Raw genomic sequence first — 14,370 nt, 5'->3', positions numbered from 1 at the left:
TTTCCTGCTGGATCTGTACTCTCATGTGAAGGACTATGAGACTCAAACAGGCAGGAGTGTCCTTCCAGCATTACAGCCAGTTTACCAGTCAGCTCCTGCAGTCTGGTCCGTAGACCTCTCAGAGAGAAAGGCCTCCCTCCTCCTAGAAGTGCTGAAACTCCAACCAGAAAAGAAACCAGTAGAGCTGAAGGGCTGGTCAGATGAAGAGAGTGAAGTGAGGAGTTTCCTTCAGTGTCTGCCCTACATCTCACAGCTGAGGTGAGTCTGAACATGTGTGGTGGTTAGTGATTATGTGATGCTAGTGATTATTATCTTGTAGAAACATTGTAATATAAAACTTCAAGTGTTGGTGAATCTGGTAACATTTATCCCCTGATTTCCTGACATAACAAATGTTGCATTACTAAATGTCACACATACATCATGTGAATGTGAATGTGAAATTAAATACTTTTACATATAATAAAGCACATTATGTAAATGTATAACTACTTCATATATCTTTAGCTATGACTGGTTTCATGTGTTCATCCATGTCTGAATCAGCTGTTACTGTCCTTGTTGCAGTTTCTGTCCACGGAGGTCTGATCCCTCAAAGCGGATCAAGTTCCTGGTGGATCTCCTGTCTCAAGCAGCAGAGTGGGAGGAGCAGACAGGAGAGAAGACACTGAAGCTGGTATCATCAGTGTGGACTTACAGCACCTTTCCTTTTCTCAGTGGAGACAATTCTAAACAGAGTGATTTCCTGCTGGATCTGTACTCACATGTGAAGGACTATGAGACTCAAACAGGCAGGAGTGTCCTTCCAGCATTACAGCCAGTTTACCAGTCAGCTCCTGCAGTCTGGTCCATAGACCTCTCAAAGAGAAAGGCCTCCCTCCTCCTAGAAGTGCTGAAACTCCAACCAGAGAAGAAACCAGTAGAGCTGAAGGGCTGGTCAGATGAAGAGAGTGAAGTGAGGAGTTTCCTTCAGTGTCTGCCCTACATCTCACAGCTGAGGTGAGTCTGAACATGTGTGGTGGTTAGTGATTATGTGATGCTAGTGATTATTATCTTGTAGAAACATTGTAATATAAAACTTCAAGTGTTGGTGAATCTGGTAACATTTATCCCCTGATTTCCTGACATAACAAATGTTGCATTACTAAATGTCACACATACATCATGTGAATGTGAATGTGAAATTAAATACTTTTACATATAATAAAAGCACATTATGTGAATGTATAACTACTTCATATATCTTTAGCTATGACTGGTTTCATGTGTTCATCCATGTCTGAATCAGCTGTTACTGTCCTTGTTGCAGTTTCTGTCCACGGAGATCTGATCCCTCAAAGCGGATCAAGTTCCTAGTGGATCTCCTGCCTCAAGCAGCAGAGTGGGAGGAGCAGACAGGAGAGAAGACACTGAAGCTGGTATCATCAGTGTGGACTTACAGCACCTTTCCTTTTCTCAGTGGAGACAATTCTAAACAGAGTGATTTCCTGCTGGATCTGTACTCACATGTGAAGGACTATGAGACTCAAACAGGCAGGAGTGTCCTTCCAGCATTACAGCCAGTTTACCAGTCAGCTCCTGCAGTCTGGTCCATAGACCTCTCAAAGAGAAAGGCCTCCCTCCTCCTAGAAGTGCTGAAACTCCACCCAGAGAAGAAACCAGTAAAGCTGGAGGGCTGGTCAGATGAAGAGAGTGAAGTGAGGAGTTTCCTTCAGTGTCTGCCCTACATCTCACAGCTGAGGTGAGTCTGAACATGTGTGGTGGTTAGTGATTATGTGATGCTAGTGATTATTGTCTTGTAGAAACATTGTAATATAAAACTTAAAGTGTTGGTGAATCTGGTAACATTTATACTCAGATTTCCTGACATAACAAATGTTGCATTACTAAATGTCACACATACATCATGTGAATGTCTCTAAAATTAAATACTTTTACATATAATCAAAGCACATTATGTAAATGTATAGCTACTTCATATATCTTTAGCTATGACTGGTTTCATGTGTTCATCCATGTCTGATTCAGCTGTTACTGTCCTTGTTGCAGTTTCCATCCATTCTGGCCTGAACACTCAAAGCGGATCAAGTTCCTGGTGGATCTCCTGTCTCAAGCAGCAGAGTGGGAGGAGCAGACAGGAGAGAAGACACTGAAGCTGGTATCATCAATGTGGACTTACAGCACCTTTCCTTTTCTCAGTGGAGACAATTCTGAACAGAGTGATTTCCTGCTGGATCTGTACTCACATGTGAAGGACTTGAGACTCAAACAGGCAGGAGTGTCCTTCCAGCATTACAGCCAGTTTACCAGTCAGCCAGTCCTGCAGTCTGGTCCGTAGACCTCTCAGAGAGAAAGGCCTCCCCTCCTCCTAGAAGTGCTGAAACTCCAACCAGAGAAGAAAACAGTAGAGCTGAAGGACTGGTCAGATGAAGAGAGTGAAGTGAGGAGTTTCCTTCAGTGTCTGCCCTACATCTCACAGCTGAGGTGAGTGTTTTTTTCCAGAGATGTGTCATATTGTACCAGCTATTTATCTTGTTAATAAGACATCTGTTTATCCAAATCACTCCATTAGTCTTTTTTTTACATTCTGCCATGTAAACATTATTATTTGTCTGTGGGTGATTCCTCTGCATGACTTAACCAGAGAATCTAGGATAACATGTAGTAACAATGTTTCTCTGTCTTCTCATTCAGGTTGTTTGTTGGTTATGATAAAGAGGCCTCGTCAGTTCTGTCTAAACTCAGTGTTGCTGCAGCTGAGTATGATACAGAGACAGGAGAAAATATCTTAAAGACATTATCCTCCATGTGCAGATACACATATGATGATGATGATGATGGTGATGATCCATTTAGAGAGAGTGATTTCCTGCTGGATCTGTACTCACATGTGAAGGACTATGAGACTCAAACAGGCAGGAGTGTCCTTCCAGCATTACAGCCAGTTTACCAGTCAGCTCCTTTAGTCTGGTCCATAGACCTCTCAGAGAGAAAGGCCTCCCTCCTCCTAGAAGTGCTGACACTCCAACCAGAGAAGAAACCAGTAGAGCTGAAGGACTGGTCAGATGAAGAGAGTGAAGTGAGGAGTTTCCTTCAGTGTCTGCCCTACATCTCACAGCTGAGGTGAGTTGGATCAGTACAGTTCAGAGATTGTAGTTGTCTGTCCCTGTATTTCCCTTTAGAGAGGGAAAGGTCTCCCGAGTGGCGCAGTGGTCTAAGGCACTGCATCGCAGTGCTAGCTGTGCCACTAGAGATCCTGGTTCGAATCCAGGCTCTGTCGTAGCCGGCCGCGACCGGGAGACCCATGGGGCGGCGCACAATTGGCCCAGGGTAGGGGAGGGAATGGCCGGCAGGGATGTAGCTCAGTTGATAGAGCATGGCGTTTGCAACGCCAGGGTTGTGGTTCGATTCCCAAGGGGGGCCAGTATGAAAAATAAACTAACTGTAAGTCGCTCTGGATAAGAGTGTCTGCTAAATGACTAAAATGTAAATGTAAGTTTGTAGCTTTCTACAGTAACTTAATAAACTAAACAGACACATACCGTTTGGAAAATATGCGATCTTTGTAGTCAGGATTTGAAGGAACAATTTAAGTAGATGGTGAGTTTAGAAAGATAGTCATTGTATTTTACCCACCATAATGTGACCATCAGAACTTCAAATATCTCTCACATATTAATCTATTTGTTGTATAACTGTTCTTGCAGTTTTCGTCCACCACAGGATCGGAGAAGTTCCCCTGAAGAGAGGACAAAGAGAGAGAAGATATTCCTACTGAATCTGTGTCTTCAAGCAGCTCTCCATGAGAGAGGAACCATACAAACAACTGTAGAGAAACTGTTGTCAATGTCTGAAGTATATCACAATCAGAAATATGATTTCCTGCTGGATCTGTATTCACATGTGAAGGACTATGAGACTCAAACAGGCAGGAGTGTCCTTCCAGCATTACAGCCAGTTTACCAGTCAGCTCCTGCAGTCTGGTCCATATACCTCTCAGAGAGAAAGGCCTCCCTCCTCCTAGATGTACTGAAACTCCAACCAGGGAAGAAACCAGTAGAGCTGAAGGGCTGGTCAGATGAAGAGAGTGAAGTGAGGAGTTTCCTTCAGTGTCTGCCCTACATCTCACAGCTGAGGTGAGTGTTTTTTTCCAGAGATGTGTCATATTGTACCAGCTATTTATCTTGTTAATAAAACATCTGTTCATCCAAATCACTCCATTAGTCTTTTTTTTTTGCCATTCTGCCATATAAACATTATTATTTGTCTGTGGGTGATTCCTCTGCATGACTTAACCAGAGAATCTAGGATAACATGTAGTAACAATGTTTCTCTGTCTTCTCATTCAGGTTGTTTGTTGGTTATGATAAAGAGGCCTGGTCAGTTCTGTCTAAACTCAGTGTTGCTGCAGCTGAGTATGATACAGAGACAGGAGAAAATATCTTAAAGACATTATCCTCCATGTGCAGATACACATATGATGATGATGATGATGGTGATGATCCATTTAGAGAGAGTGATTTCCTGCTGGATCTGTACTCACATGTGAAGGACTATGAGACTCAAACAGGCAGGAGTGTCCTTCCAGCATTACAGCCAGTTTACCAGTCAGCTCCTGCAGTTTGGTCCATAGACCTCTCAGAGAGAAAGGGCCTCCCTCCTCCTAGAAGTGCTGAAACTCCAACCAGAGAAGAAACCAGTAGAGCTGAAGGACTGGTCAGATGAAGAGAGTGAAGTGAGGAGTTTCCTTCAGTGTCTGCCCTACATCTCACAGCTGAGGTGAGTTGGATCAGTACAGTTCAGAGATTGTAGTTGTCTGTCCCTGTATTTCCCTTTAGAGAGGATGCGTTTAGCTTTCTACAGTAACTTAATAAACTAAACAGACACATACTGTTTAAAAAGATGCAATCTTACTTCGTGGTCAGGATTTTAAGGAACAATTTAAGCGGATGATGAATTTAGAAAGTTAGTCATTGTATTTTAACCGCTATAATGTGACCATCAGAAATGCATATAATATCTCTCACATATTCATCTATTTGTTGTTTAACTGTTCTTGCAGTTTTCCTCCACCACAGGATCAGAGAAGATCCCGTGAAGAGAGGACAAAGAGAGAGAAGATATTCCTACTGAATCTGTGTCTACAAGCAGCTCTCCATGAGAGAGGAACCATACAAACAACTGTAGAGAAACTGTTGTCAATGTCTGAAGTATATCACTATCAGAAATGGGATTTCCTGCTGGATCTGTACTCACATGTGAAGGACTATGAGACTCAAACAGGCAGGAGTGTCCTTCCAGCATTACAGCCAGTTTACCAGTCAGCTCCTGCAGTCTGGTCCATAGACCTCTCAAAGAGAAAGGCCTCCCTCCTCCTAGAAGTGCTGAAACTCCACCCAGAGAAGAAACCAGTAAAGCTGGAGGGCTGGTCAGATGAAGAGAGTGAAGTGAGGAGTTTCCTTCAGTGTCTGCCCTACATCTCACAGCTGAGGTGAGTCTGAACATGTGTGGTGGTTAGTGATTATGTGATGCTAGTGATTATTGTCTTGTAGAAACATTGTAATATAAAACTTAAAGTGTTGGTGAATCTGGTAACATTTATACTCAGATTTCCTGACATAACAAATGTTGCATTACTAAATGTCACACATACATCATGTGAATGTCTCTAAAATTAAATACTTTTACATATAATCAAAGCACATTATGTAAATGTATAGCTACTTCATATATCTTTAGCTATGACTGGTTTCATGTGTTCATCCATGTCTGATTCAGCTGTTACTGTCCTTGTTGCAGTTTCCATCCATTCTGGCCTGAACACTCAAAGCGGATCAAGTTCCTGGTGGATCTCCTGTCTCAAGCAGCAGAGTGGGAGGAGCAGACAGGAGAGAAGACACTGAAGCTGGTATCATCAATGTGGACTTACAGCACCTTTCCTTTTCTCAGTGGAGACAATTCTGAACAGAGTGATTTCCTGCTGGATCTGTACTCACATGTGAAGGACTATGAGACTCAAACAGGCAGGAGTGTCCTTCCAGCATTACAGACAGTTTACCAGGCAGCCAGTCCTGCAGTCTGGTCCGTAGACCTCTCAGAGAGAAAGGCCTCCCTCCTCCTAGAAGTGCTGAAACTCCAACCAGAGAAGAAAACAGTAGAGCTGAAGGACTGGTCAGATGAAGAGAGTGAAGTGAGGAGTTTCCTTCAGTGTCTGCCCTACATCTCACAGCTGAGGTGAGTGTTTTTTTTCCAGAGATGTGTCATATTGTACCAGCTATTTATCTTGTTAATAAAACATCTGTTCATCCAAATCACTCCATTAGTCTTTTTTTTTTGCCATTCTGCCATATAAACATTATTATTTGTCTGTGGGTGATTCCTCTGCATGACTTAACCAGAGAATCTAGGATAACATGTAGTAACAATGTTTCTCTGTCTTCTCATTCAGGTTGTTTGTTGGTTATGATAAAGAGGCCTGGTCAGTTCTGTCTAAACTCAGTGTTGCTGCAGCTGAGTATGATACAGAGACAGGAGAAAATATCTTAAAGACATTATCCTCCATGTGCAGATACACATATGATGATGATGATGATGGTGATGATCCATTTAGAGAGAGTGATTTCCTGCTGGATCTGTACTCACATGTGAAGGACTATGAGACTCAAACAGGCAGGAGTGTCCTTCCAGCATTACAGCCAGTTTACCAGTCAGCTCCTGCAGTTTGGTCCATAGACCTCTCAGAGAGAAAGGGCCTCCCTCCTCCTAGAAGTGCTGAAACTCCAACCAGAGAAGAAACCAGTAGAGCTGAAGGACTGGTCAGATGAAGAGAGTGAAGTGAGGAGTTTCCTTCAGTGTCTGCCCTACATCTCACAGCTGAGGTGAGTTGGATCAGTACAGTTCTGAGATTGTAGTTGTCTGTCCCTGTATTTCCCTTTAGAGAGGGATGCGTTTAGCTTTCTACAGTAACTTAATAAACTAAACAGACACATACTGTTTAAAAAGATGCAATCTTACTTCGTGGTCAGGATTTTAAGGAACAATTTAAGCGGATGATGAATTTAGAAAGTTAGTCATTGTATTTTAACCGCTATAATGTGACCATCAGAAATGCATATAATATCTCTCACATATTCATCTATTTGTTGTTTAACTGTTCTTGCAGTTTTCCTCCACCACAGGATCAGAGAAGATCCCGTGAAGAGAGGACAAAGAGAGAGAAGATATTCCTACTGAATCTGTGTCTACAAGCAGCTCTCCATGAGAGAGGAACCATACAAACAACTGTAGAGAAACTGTTGTCAATGTCTGAAGTATATCACTATCAGAAATGGGATTTCCTGCTGGATCTGTACTCACATGTGAAGGACTATGAGACTCAAACAGGCAGGAGTGTCCTTCCAGCATTACAGACAGTTTACCAGTCAGCTCCTGCAGTCTGGTCCATAGACCTCTCAAAGAGAAAGGCCTCCCTCCTCCTAGAAGTGCTGAAACTCCACCCAGAGAAGAAACCAGTAAAGCTGGAGGGCTGGTCAGATGAAGAGAGTGAAGTGAGGAGTTTCCTTCAGTGTCTGCCCTACATCTCACAGCTGAGGTGAGTCTGAACATGTGTGGTGGTTAGTGATTATGTGATGCTAGTGATTATTGTCTTGTAGAAACATTGTAATATAAAACTTAAAGTGTTGGTGAATCTGGTAACATTTATACTCAGATTTCCTGACATAACAAATGTTGCATTACTAAATGTCACACATACATCATGTGAATGTCTCTAAAATTAAATACTTTTACATATAATCAAAGCACATTATGTAAATGTATAGCTACTTCATATATCTTTAGCTATGACTGGTTTCATGTGTTCATCCATGTCTGATTCAGCTGTTACTGTCCTTGTTGCAGTTTCCATCCATTCTGGCCTGAACACTCAAAGCGGATCAAGTTCCTGGTGGATCTCCTGTCTCAAGCAGCAGAGTGGGAGGAGCAGACAGGAGAGAAGACACTGAAGCTGGTATCATCAATGTGGACTTACAGCACCTTTCCTTTTCTCAGTGGAGACAATTCTGAACAGAGTGATTTCCTGCTGGATCTGTACTCACATGTGAAGGACTATGAGACTCAAACAGGCAGGAGTGTCCTTCCAGCATTACAGACAGTTTACCAGGCAGCCAGTCCTGCAGTCTGGTCCGTAGACCTCTCAGAGAGAAAGGCCTCCCTCCTCCTAGAAGTGCTGAAACTCCAACCAGAGAAGAAAACAGTAGAGCTGAAGGACTGGTCAGATGAAGAGAGTGAAGTGAGGAGTTTCCTTCAGTGTCTGCCCTACATCTCACAGCTGAGGTGAGTGTTTTTTTTCCAGAGATGTGTCATATTGTACCAGCTATTTATCTTGTTAATAAGACATCTGTTTATCCAAATCACTCCATTAGTCTTTTTTTTACATTCTGCCATGTAAACATTATTATTTGTCTGTGGGTGATTCCTCTGCATGACTTAACCAGAGAATCTAGGATAACATGTAGTAACAATGTTTCTCTGTCTTCTCATTCAGGTTGTTTGTTGGTTATGATAAAGAGGCCTGGTCAGTTCTGTCTAAACTCAGTGTTGCTGCAGCTGAGTATGATACAGAGACAGGAGAAAATATCTTAAAGACATTATCCTCCATGTGCAGATACACATATGATGATGATGATGATGGTGATGATCCATTTAGAGAGAGTGATTTCCTGCTGAATCTGTACTCACATGTGAAGGACTATGAGACTCAAACAGGCAGGAATGTCCTTCCAGCATTACAGCCAGTTTACCAGTCAGCTCCTGCAGTCTGGTCCATAGACCTCTCAAAGAGAAAGTCCTCCCTCCTCCTAGAAGTGCTGAAACTCCAACCAGAGAAGAAACCAGTAGAGCTGAAGGACTGGTCAGATGAAGAGAGTGAAGTGAGGAGTTTCCTTCAGTGTCTGCCCTACATCTCACAGCTGAGGTGAGTTGGATCCGTACAGTTCAGAGATTGTAGTTGTCTGTCCCTGTATTTCCCTTTAGAGAGGAAGTTTGTAGCTTTCTGCAGTAACTTAATAAACTAAACAGACACATACTGTTTAAAAATATGCAATCTTACTTCGTGGTCAGGATTTTAAGGAACAATTTAAGCGGATGATGAATTTAGAAAGTTAGTCATTGTATTTTAACCGCTATAATGTGACCATCAGAAATGCATATAATATCTCTCACATATTCATCTATTTGTTGTTTAACTGTTCTTGCAGTTTTCCTCCACCACAGGATCAGAGAAGATCCCGTGAAGAGAGGACAAAGAGAGAGAAGATATTCCTACTGAATCTGTGTCTACAAGCAGCTCTCCATGAGAGAGGAACCATACAAACAACTGTAGAGAAACTGTTGTCAATGTCTGAAGTATATCACTATCAGAAATGGGATTTCCTGCTGGATCTGTACTCACATGTGAAGGACTATGAGACTCAAACAGGCAGGAGTGTCCTTCCAGCATTACAGACAGTTTACCAGTCAGCTCCTGCAGTCTGGTCCATAGACCTCTCAAAGAGAAAGGCCTCCCTCCTCCTAGAAGTGCTGAAACTCCACCCAGAGAAGAAACCAGTAAAGCTGGAGGGCTGGTCAGATGAAGAGAGTGAAGTGAGGAGTTTCCTTCAGTGTCTGCCCTACATCTCACAGCTGAGGTGAGTCTGAACATGTGTGGTGGTTAGTGATTATGTGATGCTAGTGATTATTGTCTTGTAGAAACATTGTAATATAAAACTTAAAGTGTTGGTGAATCTGGTAACATTTATACTCAGATTTCCTGACATAACAAATGTTGCATTACTAAATGTCACACATACATCATGTGAATGTCTCTAAAATTAAATACTTTTACATATAATCAAAGCACATTATGTAAATGTATAGCTACTTCATATATCTTTAGCTATGACTGGTTTCATGTGTTCATCCATGTCTGATTCAGCTGTTACTGTCCTTGTTGCAGTTTCCATCCATTCTGGCCTGAACACTCAAAGCGGATCAAGTTCCTGGTGGATCTCCTGTCTCAAGCAGCAGAGTGGGAGGAGCAGACAGGAGAGAAGACACTGAAGCTGGTATCATCAATGTGGACTTACAGCACCTTTCCTTTTCTCAGTGGAGACAATTCTGAACAGAGTGATTTCCTGCTGGATCTGTACTCACATGTGAAGGACTATGAGACTCAAACAGGCAGGAGTGTCCTTCCAGCATTACAGACAGTTTACCAGGCAGCCAGTCCTGCAGTCTGGTCCGTAGACCTCTCAGAGAGAAAGGCCTCCCTCCTCCTAGAAGTGCTGAAACTCCAACCAGAGAAGAAAACAGTAGAGCTGAAGGACTGGTCAGATGAAGAGAGTGAAGTGAGGAGTTTCCTTCAGTGTCTGCCCTACATCTCACAGCTGAGGTGAGTGTTTTTTTTCAGAGATGTGTCATATTGTACCAGCTATTTATCTTGTTAATAAAACATCTGTTTATCCAAATCACTCCATTAGTCTTTATTTGCCATTCTGCCATGTAAACATTATTATTTGTCTGTGGGTGATTCCTCTGCATGACTTAACCAGAGAATCTATGATAACATGTAGTAACAATGTTTCTCTGTCTTCTCATTCAGGTTGTTTGTTGGTTGTGATAAAGAGGCCTGGTCAGTTCTGTCTAAACTCAGTGTTGCTGCAGCTGAGTATGATACAGAGACAGGTGAAAATATCTTAAAGACATTATCCTCCATGTGCAGATACACATATGATGATGATGATGATGATGATGATGATCCATTTAGAGAGAGTGATTTCCTGCTGGATCTTTACTCACATGTGAAGGACTATGAGACTCAAACAGGCAGGAGTGTCCTTCCAGCATTACAGCCAGTTTACCAGTCAGCTCCTGCAGTCTGGTCCATAGACCTCTCAGAGAGAAAGGCCTCCCTCCTCCTAGAAGTGCTGAAACTCCAACCAGAGAAGAAACCAGTAGAGCTGAAGGGCTGGTCAGATGAAGAGAGTGAAGTGAGGAGTTTCCTTCAGTGTCTGCCCTACATCTCACAGCTGAGGTGAGTCTGAACATGTGTGGTGGTTAGTGATTATGTGATGCTAGTGATTATTGTATTGTAGAAACATTGTAATATAAAACTTCAAGTGTTGGTGAATCTGGTAACATTTATACTCAGATTTCTTGACATAACAAATGTTGCATTACTAAATGTCACACAGATATTGTGAATTTTTCTTAAATTTTGTGATGCTAGAAATGTGTCTTTTAGAAATCTTGTGAATTTTATCTTTGAGACCTTTTGTAACATGAAACCTGAAAGTTTATACTCAGAATACCTAATCTAATCAAGGTATATTAGTGTTTTATATTTCATTAATCTTTAACAAATGTTGTTCTTCCACTTTGACATTACAGAGTATTTTGAGTAAATTATTGACAAAAACATTCTAATTGAATCCATTTTAATTCCAGGTTGTAACACAATAAAAAGTATGTAAGGGGATTGAATACTAATGCAAGGCACTGTATGTACAAACATTGCTGTAACTTTAACCTCATAGTCATTGTATCATGTCAAAGTGCTGGAGTACAGAGCCAACACAACACAAAATGTGTCACTGTCCCAATACTTTTGGACTGTCTCCTAAATGTCTGATTTCATGTCCCCCCATGTTCTGCTGTTTCAGCTGTGATGATGACAGGTTCTTCCAGAGGGTGTGTGAATCCGTCCCTGTGAGGTCCAGAGAGGAGGACCAGCAGTTGGCCTCTCTCCTCCAGGCCTTGGGCTCCACCCTGTCACTGGGAGGAGAGTTACCCAGGAAAACCTGCAGGTCTGTGGGGAGGGTCCTGGGTCTCTGTGCCTCCAGAGTGGACCTCACTCTTACCCCCAGCAAGATCTCTCTCCAAGGAGCCTTACTTATTGTGAGACATGAGTCAAAGCTACACAAACTCAGGTATGTTCAGTAAGACAGCTTTTACAGGTGTTGGGTTCTAACTTGAAACAATCCTTATTCATGTTACCATATTAGAACTGGGTGAATGGAAATCTACTGGGGGAGAAAGGGGAAAGTTGACATTCTGTCAGAACATGTCATTGTTAAATCTCATGTATCCTATGGAGAGGAGAAGGGTAATCTCATGTATCCTATGGAGAGGAGAAGGGTAATCTCATGTATCCTATGGAGAGGAGAAGGGTAATCTCATGTATCCTATGGAGAGGAGAAGGGTAATCTCATGTATCCTATGGAGAGGAGAAGGGTAATCTCATGTATCCTATGGAGAGGAGAAGGGTAATCTCATGTATCCTATGGAGAGGAGATGGGTAATCTCATGTATCCTATGGAGAGGAGAAGGGTAATCTCATGTATCCTATGGAGAGGAGAAGGGTAATCTCATGTATCCTATGGAGAGGAGAAGGGTAATCTCATGTATCCTATGGAGAGGAGAAGGGTAATCTCATGTATCCTATGGAGAGGAGAAGGGTAATCTCATGTATCCTATGGAGAGGAGAAGGGTAACCATCTGGTTTCAGTGTAGGACAGCCGTGAGTTAGGGAGGAGGGAGGAGTTCGGGCCGAGGTCAGGTCAGATGAAGTGAGGAGGAACAGTCCCCACTTCAGTTCCTGCCTAGCAACAGAGATGTATTGGCTGTCCAGAGGTGCAAGGTTAGAGACTCCGTCTAAATATATGTGCTTGTGTAAACATGTCTTGGTCCTTTCAGCTGTTTGACCCAGTGAGTGAATAAACCTGGTTTGAGCATGGACTAGTTGTCCGTTAGGTTCTGACAAACAGAGTGAAGAACTTACACTGGTCTATTGAATAGTTTATTTTCCTATTGAGCATTTTATCTGACAAGGTTTCTCTGTTTAAAGTCACTTGAGTTTTGTCTTTTCATTCCAGGCTGAATGTGGGCATGGCAGTGAAACTGTCCAGACTGGTTAGGAGGACAGGGAGAGGTGCTACTCCACTGACTGTCCCAGAGCTCTCCCTGGTCCTAAAGAGCAACCAGCCACCAGAGAGAGTGTTATCCAGGGCTCTGAGTAGTGTGGCATCCCTGCTGAGACTCTGGAGGGTTCAGTGTCTGGACCTGACTGACTTCTGGATCCAGGGTCACTCTCTCATCACACTGCTGTGTCACCAGGGACCTCTCTCTCTCAGGTCAGTCCGAAGCTGATGTTTTTTAGAAGTAGAAATAGGAACTTCATTCATGTGTTTTTCTTCATATTTCTGACTGCCTTTATGTTCCAACCTCCTAGACTGAACTCAGACACTCTGCAGCAGCTGACTGTAGTTGTGTATGAAGCTCAGGACAAGGACTTGACTCAGTGGTTCCTGGAGAAGGTTGGTGGAGACCTGACCTCCTGCAGGCTGGACCTGGAAGTGCTTCTCTCTCTGCTGCAGCATTCAACCCACAACATCACTGTGGACTTCAGGAAGAACAGGCTCCTAGAGAAGTACATCTCAGATCTTCTCCCCTTTCTGGGAAGGGTTATATTCAAGAGGTGGGAGAACTTCTTTCTCTATTCAGACTTTCTAGAAAGAAGAACATAACTATTTATATCCAGTGACATGTTGTTCTGAGTGATCCTCTGTAATATCATTAGGGTTTTATTCAAGAGGTGAGAGATCTTTATTCAATATTTATAGACTTTAATTATTAATGTCCTGTCCAGCCAGTTGTTGCTATGTGAGTTATCCTTTATGAAACCTTGACATAACCACAACAATCCATTCTCCATGTTTGTTCAGGTCCAGTTCCAGCTTTGTAAAGTCCACCATCAGACAGATCTATGACAGCAGAGCCAGTGACTGTGTGTCCAGTTTGTTGAGGTCTTCAGACCATTGGATCAACCTGAACAGCAGAGAGCTGGACAGAGTGGACTGTACTGCTCTGTGTTTTACCCTGCAGCACTGCCACCAAGTCAAAGTCAACCTGCTGTGGACCTCCATACCACCGGGGGAGATAGAGAGCATCCTGCCTCTTCTGGACAGAGTCTCCCAACTCAGGTTTAGTTGGCTCTCTTTAACCCTGCTAGAATTGATATGAGGCTTTCCATTTTCTGACTGATTTAACCACTAACCCTAACCTTAGTCTAATGCACTAAACCTTAACCTCACCTAGGGGTGGAATTGAAGGGGAACGCCTGGGAGTTGACATGATAAACAGAGTTGTAGTGTGTTCATCAGTGTTTTAATGTGTGATGGTGTTTAAATAAGTCTCTGTCTGTCTCTCTCGGTCTCTGTCTCTCTCGGTCGCTCTCTCTCTCTGTCTCTCTCTCTCTCTCTCTCTCTCTCTCTCTCTCTCTCTCTCTCTCTGTCTCTCTCTCTCTCTGTCTCTGTCTCTCTCTCTCTCTGTCTC

General features: G+C 42.8%; 2 protein-coding genes across 2 annotated transcripts in view; both read left to right on the top strand.

Annotated features, from left to right (window-relative positions):
• Positions 1-7,555: 7,555 nt before the first annotated feature.
• Positions 7,556-14,192, top strand: LOC121562787. The gene is made up of 5 exons (XM_045214537.1): positions 7,556-7,591; positions 11,700-11,966; positions 12,912-13,169; positions 13,268-13,513; positions 13,761-14,192. Exons 3-5 carry the CDS (start codon positions 12,925-12,927, stop codon positions 14,056-14,058), a joined length of 789 nt encoding a protein of 262 aa, XP_045070472.1. The 5' UTR covers positions 7,556-7,591; positions 11,700-11,966; positions 12,912-12,924; the 3' UTR covers positions 14,059-14,192.
• LOC121562785 overlaps positions 14,168-14,370 on the top strand; it is a 2,272-nt gene continuing 2,069 nt past the window's right edge. The window contains exon 1 of the mRNA XM_045214543.1: positions 14,168-14,182. Within this exon, the coding sequence (XP_045070478.1) occupies positions 14,168-14,182 (15 nt within the window). The remainder of the gene's footprint in view (positions 14,183-14,370) is intronic.

This window comes from Coregonus clupeaformis, unplaced genomic scaffold (genome assembly GCF_020615455.1).
Source record: "Coregonus clupeaformis isolate EN_2021a unplaced genomic scaffold, ASM2061545v1 scaf0275, whole genome shotgun sequence".
Taxonomy (NCBI): domain Eukaryota; kingdom Metazoa; phylum Chordata; class Actinopteri; order Salmoniformes; family Salmonidae; genus Coregonus; species Coregonus clupeaformis.
This window is presented reverse-complemented; position numbering and strand designations above follow the sequence as displayed.